The 12,101-nt window shown below is 45.7% G+C and overlaps 1 protein-coding gene across 1 annotated transcript; it reads right to left on the reverse strand.

Annotated features, from left to right (window-relative positions):
- Positions 1 to 10,809: 10,809 nt before the first annotated feature.
- Positions 10,810 to 11,730, reverse strand: LOC115400674 (olfactory receptor 11A1-like). The gene has a single exon (XM_030108686.1). The coding sequence runs from the start codon at positions 11,725 to 11,727 to the stop codon at positions 10,810 to 10,812; it is 918 nt and encodes a 305-aa protein (XP_029964546.1). The 5' UTR covers positions 11,728 to 11,730.
- Positions 11,731 to 12,101: the final 371 nt, after the last annotated feature.

Genomic DNA, 12,101 nt, shown 5'->3' on the forward strand with positions numbered 1-12,101 from the left:
AATGAGGAGACTTACAGGGTTATAGGGTGGAAAATGTTCAAAAAAATTACTTATCTGACATGTTTTCAGAGCAGCTAAAGTTTGCGAATAGTCAGAACAGGACAAAAGGATTGTAAATGTTCCCACAGGGAATTTTTTACCTTTGAAAAAGTTAGATCACATTTTCAAAATTTATGTAGAATCAAATTCCTTCATCGAAAATGTTTTAACTCTCATAAATACAATAAATAAATCCCACCTTGTGATAGAAAAACCCCCCCACAAAGGAGTCTTGTGTAAACAAAGAAATCTTGAATAGTGGAGCCTATATTTCTTTCCTTCTCTCCTTCTATTTTGTAATAACAGATTGTAATAATACCTACACATTGTGCAATAAATGATCTTTTTGACCCCAGGCTTGTGACTTCGGAAGAGGAATACATGAAGCCCACTGGTGTGACGATCCAGGAAAAGCAGTGTTCCTCTCTGACAGCAGCCTGCTTGGTGGCTCCCCAGATGTCATGGTGTCCAGTGACTGCATCATTGAGATAAAATGTCCCTATGCAGCCAGAAATAACATGTTTATAAGTGAAATAATTATCTGTGCCTTTGTACCAGTTAAACTGTTGTTTTATGTTGTGATTTATTATTAAAAATATAAGCAGTAACAAAATAAAACAAATTATGTCATAATAAATTAAGCGGGAGCCACATAACCAGTGTGAAGATTTGTGTTTAAGTAGTTCAGCATCCCTGACACTTACTGCCAAACGAATATTCAAATACTTCTTCTAATCATGCATTCAGATATTATTTGAAAAAACTGAATTGTACTGAGAATGTAATGTTGTAACAGACAAACATAGACCCTAAAGAGAGAATCTCAGATTTATTTTTAAACATTTCAGTTTTGAAAAATTGATTAGAAAGGAAAAAATATATTTTAATACATTTAATATATCAAACGTCATGTGGACGATAAAACATATATGGAAAAAAGTTCCTCTAAAAAGAAGACCGATACCTTTTACTGGCTGGTGAAACTTCAGGGGAGGAGAATATTAGCATGTTATGGAGCGCGTGGCGGCGCTAGGCGCCCAAAAGCGCCTGGCGGCGCTCGGCGTTTGAGACGCCGGGAGGCGTTTCAAAATAAAAGCGCCTGGCGGCGCTCGGTGTTAGAAGCGCTGTTCTTAACGGCGTTTTGTACCAGGCGATGGATGGCACAAACGGCCACCCATAGGTGTGAGCTCTGCACCACATGCCGATGTTTCGAATTAACTGGTGCCCGTGTTAACTTGTGACCAATAATGACTGAAATATCTAGTCGTTCTGGCGAACGTCGGTTATCGACAGTTACAGTGAGTGTATACGTTTAAAGTCTTTTGTGAGTCTTACTTTAACAACTGCTGTTATCAGCCTGTGTTTACACAGACCTCCGCTGTCATTCGTTAACACGGGAACCAGTTAATCCATAACACCAGCCGGCGATCGCTGGTATTCTGCTATAGAGCTCTTTATACAACTCGCTGTTGCGCGATTTGGTTCCATCTCGCCTCTCCAATGTTTTTTATGTCGGGGTTTTGTATTAAAAAAGTGTTTTTCCACCGTGGCGTTCTCTGCTGGTTTTTTGACTGTGCTGCTTCCCGTTTACTGGCACGTCACACGTCACTCCGTATGAGGGAACATGCGGAACAATTACGCTCCCGTTTAATCCGCTCCGCCACACGCTGCAGCTCTCATTCCGCTTGTACTTTCTTCTTTGTTTGTTCATGTTTGGACCTGCTTGTTCTACTTCTTCTTCTTCTTCTGTGATAATGGTGGTTGCCAGCAGCTTTTAGGCTCATTACCGCCATCTAAGGTTGGAATTTTTTTTTTTTACTCACTGGTGTATTCGTCTGTGATTGTGTGTGCCGAACCGTACGGGACGAATACAAATACAGTTAAACTATATATACGTATATACATACATACATATATATATATATATATATATATATATATATATATATATATATATATATATATATATATATATATATGATTGAATGAATTTGAATGAATGAATGAATGAATGAATGAATGAATTTATTTATTTTAGGAACATGTATAAAAAGAAAAAAGATAAAAAGGAAAGTTAATGTTATATATATATATATATATATATATATATATATATATATATATATATATATATACACACAGAGGAAAATAAATGGGTCACCACACCCAAACAGTGAAAGTGAATGAAATATTGATTGACTGGATCCTAAGCATGTGTCCGAAACAGTTCTCCCTCTCCATCCTCAGTGGGAACCCGAAATGTACCAGTCCAGGTTGGAAATGGACTGTGTGCCAGTTTGAGTTGTTTAGTGTATTTCAGAATAGAATAGAATATGTTTATTGTCATCATACATGTACGACAAAATTTAATACAACTCTTTGGTGCGAATAGTAAGATAATATAGGACAAAAAAAGAATCGCCATAAACAATGTAAATATGTACACACAGAGCAGCAAAAACACAAGGGGGCATAGGAATAGAAAAAGTACAAATGTACTGATGTGTCGATGTACAGCAGGGAGCCCGGTAGCAGAAATAGGACAACAAAATATATGTAGTGTACAATGTACAGTTGACAAATAAATATATGTACATCTGTGCAGAAATATTTACAATGACAGTGGACAGTTAAACAGAGTACTGTGTTCAGTACTCTCATTGCATTGGGGTAGAAGGACCTGGTGAATCTGGAGGTGCGGGCCTTGATGGACCTGTACCTCCCCCCTGAGGGCAGCAGCGAGAACAGGCTGTCTAAAGTGCCTTTGAAATGCTTGTTGATGCACTGACGACAGCTCCCGTGCTTGGATTTTCAAATCCAAAGCAGGTGTACTGTCACGGGTGTGGGATGGAAGGACCCACGCGCAGGCAGCCAGGTTGATCCAAAAACTCCTTTATTGCAAAAACATGTGGATCACAGGAATGAGCAGAGTAGGGCTGGTGCAGGCATGGGACAGAAACACGCAGACAGACCCACAATGACCCAACAAGACACACCAGGGGAACAGGGCTTAAGTAGAGGGCAGGACAGGTTCAACCACTTAGGGCGGTAACGAGGGAGGCAGGAGAACATGAGGGCAGATGGAAAACAGGAAGACAGGACATGCACAAGACAAAAACAGGACCGGAGCGCCCTCATCTGGCCGCAGGGGCACAGGGCGTGACACGTACATCCTGCACACAGATGTGAGCAAAGACGGAAGGAGCATGTCAAGCCGCTGGTCCATACCTACAACTAAGGCTGCACGATTAATCGATTTTGAATCGTAACCGACTTTTTGGGTTAAGACGATGTTAAAGACACTGAAATCGTACATGAACGATATCGACTTTTCACATGAACGCGTCCTTTTTGGTGCCTCTAGGCCACCGTAGTTTCTCCGGGCCATCTCATGACGTCATGACGGAAGTGCGCGCCTGCCTTCGTTCAGCGTCTGGTAACTAACTACAACAAGCATGGCTACTGCCGGAGAAGTTAAATTTGCTCAGGGAAGTGAAGTTTTAGGCTGTGTTCATACCGACTTGGGCATGTAGATCGACCTCGGACCTCCTACTTGAAGCGGCCCCGGCTCGACAAAAAGGTAGGTCGACCCAACGAGAAAAATGCGTTCTTCATGTCAGCGACAGCCGCCCATGCGGTGACAGTGCCCTGGGTTAAGTAATCTCTTAGTGTCTGTTGTACAAACACTTATTACGCCGATGCATACGGTGAAGTTTTAGCTACCTCTGCATCTGAATCTGCTGTATCTTCTCGTGTCCATGCTGTTTAACACACACTGGAGTTGTATGGTTTTAAGGGGGGAGGGTGCCAGCCAGGTGAAAAATGCTGAGCAGCCTGCCTTCTTCCTGTTTCCCTGTTTCATTGCGTTATTTTCTTTCCATATCTTGCGGTACATCATCCAACTCTCTCGATACTTCGGGCACAAGATTCCAGTTCCAACTTTCGCGTTACTTAGTCACGTGGGTGCTCTCGGCCAATTGGGTGCTGTTATTAGACTGATGGTGGCTCAGTGAAGGGCAGGGCTATTCAACCAAATTATGTGCTATGAGTACGAGGGGGAACCGGAAAGAAACCGGACTGTGGTTATAACTTTTTATTATTTTATTTTCACATTTAATCAAAACTGTCACCTTCAAAGTAGTCTCCTTCGGCTTGAATACAGCGCTGCAGCCGGGATTTCCATTGCTCAATACAGTCACCATGCTCCTGCGTGATGGTCCCTTTAAGAGCGTCCTTCGATTTCTTTTTTGCACCTGCTGCTGCTGCAGGGGGATGGCGGCGTACGTGAGTGCAGCGGCTCTTAGTTTTCCATTTTCTTTTCCTCTTTTTGTGCTTCTTTTGTGCTTTTTTCTTTTTAACGGCGCCTTTACACAACACTACACCCGCTCGGATTTAATGGACATTGGTTTCCACCTCAAGCTGACCGTCTCGAGCAACTTCCACTGCACCTTTAACATCCTGGACTGGATAGCACAACCGGCCGGATCTCCATGGATTGTTGTTGGGTTTGGCCGGCGCCGCAGGCGGCGGAGGGAGCGTAAACAAAAGAGGGGCTGCAGGGCTGGGCTAATGGCTAGGCTAAAGAAGCAGCCTTTCAAACCCTCGGTGCCGAGCCTCTTCCTCTCCAACGCCGGGTCCGTCACACACAAGATGGACAAGGTAGAAGTACAGCTGGTAGGAAATCGCCATGCCTGGGACTGCTGCATCTTATTGATCACGGAGACTTGGCTACACGCCGGGATCCCCGATGCCTCCGTACGACTAGCGGGCCGCATGCTACACTGCTGGGACAGTAATGTGAACAGCAGCGGCCGGTGGAGTGGGGTGCAGGTGGTGGGAGAGCTTGTTTCGTTCGCCTACACCGTCAGCAGCGGGTGGTGCTGCGTTAATTCACTTCCGCATTGGCGGAAGCGCTCGTTTCCATACCCGCGCATTCCAGGCGGGCAGTGTTTAAGAAACCAGTTTATTAAAAATAATCGTTGCCTGCCTGTTGTGTTGTTTGGAATGCGCCTTGAATGCGTGGGTGTGGAAACGAGCGCTCCCGTCAATGCGGAAGTGAATTAACACCGCACCGTCCGCGGCTGGCGGTGTGGGCATACAAAACAACCTCTCCCACCACCTGCGCCCCGCGCCCCGGGCCGCTACTGAATGTGAACTCTGGAAAGAGCAGAGGAGGAGGGCTCTACATCTACATGCATGAAGGATGGTGCAACAACAGCACTATCTTGGAGACCCACTGATCCCCGGACCTGGAGTACATGACGGTGAGATGAGGACCCTTCTTCCTACCCAGAGAGCTAACTGTTGCTATCATCACTGCTGTCTACATTCCACCAGACGCTAACACAGTGCTCTCTCTGCTCCTCCACACCATAAACAAGCACCAGAGGGCGCATCCAAACGGTGCTCATATTGTGGCAGGCGATTTCAACAAAGCAAATCTGAAATCTGTCCTGCCACACTTTCACCAACATGTCAGTTGTCCTACCAGAGGGGAGAACACTCTGGACCATGTTTATACTAACATCAAACATGCATACAGAGCCATCCCCCTCCCCCACCTGGGCCTGTCTGACCACCTCTCACTGTTTCTCAGCCCAGCCTACACCCCCCACTGTTGGCAAACAAAGCCCACAATGAGGACCATCAACACCTGGCCCCAGGATGCCCTCCCCCAACTCCAGAACTGTTTTGAGGCTACTGACTGGAAGGTTTTCCACCATGAGGACCTGGAGGCATTCACTGAAGCTGTTTTGGACTACATCAAGTTCTGTATTCGGAATGTAAAGGTGGAAAGGACCATCAGAACGTATCCAAATCAGAAACCTTGGATGACGAGCCAGGTCAGCATGCTCCTCCAAGCCCGAGATGCAGCCTTCAGGTCTGGAGACAGAGCTCTCTACAGTGCTGCTTGTGCTGAGCTCAGGAGAGGTATCAGGGAGGCCAAACGGGACTACAAGAGGATGGTAGAGGATCACCTATGCAGCAACAACCCTCGGCAGGTGTGGCAGGGCATCCAGACCATCACCAACTTCAAAGGCTGTGCTGTAACACCAAGTGACCCAAATGCAGCACTTGCAGAGGAGCTGAACAGCTTCTTTGCACGCTTCAAGCCCCCAGCACAGTCCGCAGCCTCACCGCTGCAGCCCCATCCCCCGCCAGCTTCCGGCGTCCCCCCACTGACACTGAACACACAGGAGGTCACACGCATTCTTTGGTCAGTAAACCCCAGGAAGGCAACCAGTCCAGATGGTGTACCTGGGAAAGTGCTGAAGGCCTGTGCTCACCAGCTCTTACAGGTCCTTACATACATTTTCAACCTGTCCCTGGCCCAAGCTGTTGTTCTGACCTGCCTGAAATCAGCAGCCATCATCCTGATTCCAAAACAGCCCTCCACAACCGGCTTAAATGACTACAGACCCGTAGCACTGACCCCCGTCATCACCAAGTGCCTTGAAAAACTGGTTCTGCAACACATAAAAAGCAGCCTTCCCCCCTCCCTGGATCCATATCAATTCGCATACCGGTTAAACAGGTCAACAGAGGACGCCATCGCCCACCACCCTCCACTCAGCACTGAGCCACCTGGAGCACCCGAACACCTACGCCAGGCTCCTCTTCGTCGACTACAGCTCCGTCTTCAATACCATAATCCCTGACACCCTGATCCTCAAACTGCTCAGCCTGGGGATCCCACCCCCCCACCTGTGCCTGGGTTAAGGACTTTCTAACAGACAGGCCACAGCATGTGAAACTTGGTCCCCATCTGTCATCCACCCGCACTCTCAGCATGGGCTCTCCTCAGGGCGGCGAGCTGAGTCCACTCCTCTACTCTCTCTACACTTCTGACTGCCGTCCTGCTCATCCAGAGAATATCATCATCAAGTTCGCTGATGATACCACGGTCGCAGGCCTGATATCAGGGGACAATAAGGCAGCCTACCGGGACGAGGTCCTCCACCTGGAAGGGTGGTGTTCAGCCAACAATCTGACACTGAACACCACCAAAACAAAGGAGCTCATCCTGGACTTCAGGAAAAACAAAGCTGCCCCTCCACCCCTGTTCATCAACTGTGAATGTGTAGAGAGGGTGGAGACCGTCAAGCATCTTGATGTCCACATCGCAGCAGACCTCTCTTGGACTGTGAATACCTCGGCAGTGGTGAAGAAGGATCAGCAGCGACTCCTCTTTCTGAGAGTACTCAGAAGGGAGAACTTGAACACTCAGCTGCTGGTGTCCTTCTACCACTCCACCATAGAGAGTCTGCTGACCTACGCCATCACGGTGTGGTTCTCCAGCTGCACCGAGGCAGACAGGAAGAGGCTGCAGAGGGTAGTGAGGACAGCAGAGAAGATCATCGGCTGCCCTCTGCCCTCTCTCCAAGACATCTACAACTCCCGCTACCTCAGTAGAGCTAGGAGCATCATCAAAGACCAATCCCAACCTGGCCATCACCTCTTCGATCTGCTGCCCTCTGGTAGGCGCTACAGGTCACTGCGCCAAAGGACCAGCAGATTTGGAAACAGTTTTATCCCAGAGCTGTCAGCTCTCTGAGCTCAAACGGGGCATAGGCCAAAAATCCACACACTCTGCACCTCATTCACTTTATACACACCTGTCTTTATGTTCTTTATTTATTTTATTATGTACATATATGTATATTTTATTGTCTTTTTTTTTTTAATTACAAAAGGGAGACGGCACAATCTCGTATCTAAATGCTACAATGATAATAAAGGCCATTCTGATTCTGATTCCACGTCATCAAATCTCTGCACCTTCAGTTCCTTTTTCATTCTTGGGAAGAGACAGAAGTCGCAAGGTGCTAAATCGAGGGGATATGGGGGATGGGGCAGCAGGGCCATGCCGTTTTTCATCAGGAACTGTTTTACGCGCAGAGCCCTGTGCGTAAAACAGTCCCCACTCTCCCACAGCGCTGGCCGCTTCAGCCTCACCGCCTCCCGGAGCCGCTGCAGCAGTGATTTTTTTCCCAAACAGTCCTCTAGCTGCCTTTTCAGCTCCTGGAACATCCACGCCAGCCTGTTTCTGCTCCGTGGTTAAGAGGCACGGGACCATTTTCGCATTTTTTGAAGGAGGGGGTGGGACTGTAATAACATAAACACTGCGTGTGAGCTGCCTGTGTGTCTTTGGGAGGTGAAATTTTTCACAGTTATGCTTAAGGCTTTGCTATAGCGACATATAATGGCCAAAAGTCTGAAATCATTCTTGTTTTAATTTTAATTTAACACAGTCCGGTTTCTTTCCGGTCCCCCCTCGTATGTACGTACACTTGACACAACACGCAAAAACCACATTTTCACACTTCAAGTTTTATTTAACTATTACCTGGAAAAGTAGTACATTTAAGAAAGAAGTGCTTCAATTTTATGGTAACATCTCAAATGTCAACATTTCAAAATGAAAATAAAATGAAATAAGTGCATGGTGTGCATCTGCTCTTTCTAACATGCATCATGTGCATATGAACAACAATATTAAAAACAATAATAAGGCAAATAGCGCACCTTATGAAAAAGTGAATGAGTAAAAGGGAGTGATTTCATCTTTGGCGCCATCGTGCAGCCAGGCCTTTGATGAAGCACCGTCTGTTACTAGCATGCTAACCTGCTCCACATTAACCTTGTTGTCTTTGAAAAAGCAGCAATCTTATTGATCACTTCACCTGTTGTCTGTCCTTCCAGTGGTATTAGTCCCAGAATGTCCTCTCTGAAAACATCCCCATCAAAAACACACATAGATAAACACAGCTGAGACATGTCAGAGTTATCTGTGGACTCGTCCACAGCCAGTGAATTAACTTTCCTCAGTCTGTGGCTAAAGCATCTGTTCTTCTTGCTGTTGTAGTATCTGACATGGGTATTGACTTGATGGATGACATCACTTGCTCTTTCACTTTATCATCCGTCACCACCTGAATGGATGAACAAATGAACGAATGTCAAAAATCACACCCAGCTTTGTTTTTAACCGATTTTGCTGGTTTAAAATCTTTCAGTTTTGATAAAAGTTTCTCTCTCTGGCCTTCAGGGCTGATAACTAAAACCTCAGTCTTGTCCTGGTTGAGCTGTAGGAAATTCACTGTATCCATGACTTGATGTCTGAAATACAGTTAAAAAGGGTTTCTATTGGCCCTGAGTCACCAGGAGACACGGCGATGTACAGCTGAGTGTCGTCAGCATAACTATGGAAACTGATGTATGATGCTGTGTCTCCTGATGAAGTCTCCAAGAGGAAGCATGTAAAGGTTAAAAAGAAAAAAATGAGCTTTGGGGAACCCCACACATAATTTCATGGGTTCCTGAAGAATATTTACATGATTTGTGAGGCAAGAACTGAACCAGTTAAAAACAGTGCCAGAGATAAGAGGCCCACCAGGTGTCTCAGTTCTTGTCTGTTGAGTCATCAGGAGACACGGTGATGTACAGCTGAGTATTGTCACAGCAACTATGGAAACTGATGCCGTGCTTTCTGATGACGTCCCCAAAAGGAAGCATGCAAAGGTTAAAAAGGATGGGATCCAAAATTGAGCCTTGGGGAACCCCACACCTCATTTCATGGGTTCCTGGGGAAGATGTATCCATACTTACATAAAAACATGGATCTGAGAGATAAGAACTGAACCAGTTAAGAACAGAACCAGAGAGGCCCACCAGGTGACTCAGTCTATTTATTAAAATGTGATGGTCTACTGTGTCAAAAGGGCTGCTCATGTCCAGTGGAACCAACACTGTGAATTTTTTGTTAGTTGAAAGAACAAAGGCTTTGGTGATTGTTGTGATTTAGGCGACACTGAGACTCCACCAACACTAACAAACTCCTGGTGCACAGGTCTGTGATCACCTCTTTCACTCAGATGAGGGTCTGTTTAAGTTACTCTGGGCTTATGAGACACAAACAATACAAATTGTTGATTGAATTGACTCGTTCCTGCACGTGAACTTCTTCCTCCAAATGTTTCCCTGGTGGGTGGGGGGACTGACTCCCCTCTGACCACCAGTCACATGTCTGTTTTCCCTGATGAGGCCCAGAAGAGACACTTTCAAACAGACATTCTGACTTTAATATGAAAACAGACAATACAGAAATACAATACAATAGAATAGTATTTCTTTTGTTCTTATGCTTTATCCAATGAACTTCCTGGCATGTATAAACTGAACCCATCACCTCTACCCCTGAACCCCTAACCCTAACCCTGACTTTGACACTTCAGGACTGAGTGGTGCATTGAGATGAGAAAAGAGAATACACAAACACACTATTAATTGAGTTGGACTCCACAGAGCTGTGGCTTTTATTTCTATATTTAATATGTTACATTCAGCTCAGAGGTCTGTTGCCCTAGAGGACTTTATTTAAACAGAAATGACTTCTAACAGTAAAGATGCAGTTGAATTCTTAAAATTGAACACATCTGGCACATCTGAAGTCATTTTGGAAATACGACTTACACGAGAAACTTGTTACAGATGTTTCATCTCTTATGATTCCTAATTCAAACAACTCCAAAGAAAATGAAATCAGTAACAGAAGCTCATTCATCAGCCCAGCTGTCCACAGAGAATGCCAGCATTAACATTTAAAATAAGATACATACAAAGAGTGGAAGAGCAGTGGATGTAATAAAAGACCAAGAAGCTGTGTACAGTCTGTCATTAAACAGTAGTGCCATATAAAGTTAAATAGATCTTTTTTAAATGACTGAATATCAGTGTGCTAACACACTTTGATCTGTCTGGTTTCTACGTTTAGGGAAAGAGCAGCTTCTTACACACATGACGGATTTTGGACAGATTCAAGCCGTACATCGAAGGGTTAAAGAGAGGCTGGCATGTGAGCGTGTACAACGACAAAAAGATCTGCAATGCGCTCGATACGCTCTTCATGTTAAATCTGCTCTGCACTGTCTGAAAGGACGATCCAAATGTAAAGTTGATGAGTGAGGCCAGCTGAGGTGTGCACGTCCTGACAGCTTTCTGCCTCGTCTCCTTCGATCCCGAGAAACACACTCTGATGATCTTCAAGTACGTGAATAAGATCCCACACAATGGAGCACAGATGGTGAAGAAAATGGCAAAGAGCTCAAAGATATTGATGGCGGTGATGTTCGAACAGGCCAGCTTGACCACATAGTAGTTATCACAGTAGACTTTGGGAATGTCATTCCCACAGAGCGTCAGAGATGAGCTCAAATACACAATCACAACACAAGCGAGCAAAGGATACAGCCAGGTGACGGCGATCAGCACGGCGATCTTTCGACACGTCATCCCTGTGTTGTAATGTAAAGGACAGCAGATGGCCAGATATCGGTCGTAAGACATGACAGCTAAGTTGAAATACTCCACACCTCCGTAAGAGTAGATGACGAAGATCTGCAGGAGGCAGAGCGGCGCCGACACAATGTGAGAGTCCGACAGGACCTGAACCAGGAGCAGCGGGAACAGGCCGCTGCTGCCGTACAGCTCGTTGACAAACAGGCTGACCAGGAACAGGTACATGGGTTCATGAAGGGTTCTGTTCACACAGATCACCAGGATCAGCAGCAGGTTGGAGAACATGATGAACACATACAAGAGCAGCAGCATGAAGAAGTAAAGGTGCCTGAGCGGACCGGTGTCAGAGTAGGCTGTAAGTCTGAAATGTGAAAACCGGGTTGAGTTCATGGTGATTCTCCTGCTGGGTGATTAAGCTCTTGTTGTCCCTCTTCATGAGGTGTTGAGACTGTCAGAGCTCTGTCAACTCATCTGAGGAGAGTTTCCTCATATGCATGTCAAACACAGGAAAAACAATCAAGCCCAAACCAAAGCCACCATCTCAATCGAATATCACATCATAAATCAGGACGTTCCCGCCTGAAGTGATCGCGCTGCAGGTTCAACTCACCCTGAGCTCCGATCCTTCTTTTAAACCACTGAGCTGTCCACCGCAGCAGGCTGAGCTCATTAGCAGACATCCCAACGGTCAAAGCCTCTCAGCCACCGTCAGTCCGTATCCACAACAAACTCGAAATGGTTTGATTCCATTTTTGTCCATGAAG

The sequence above is a fragment of the Salarias fasciatus genome, chromosome 14 (assembly GCF_902148845.1).
Source record: "Salarias fasciatus chromosome 14, fSalaFa1.1, whole genome shotgun sequence".
NCBI lineage: Eukaryota > Metazoa > Chordata > Actinopteri > Blenniiformes > Blenniidae > Salarias > Salarias fasciatus.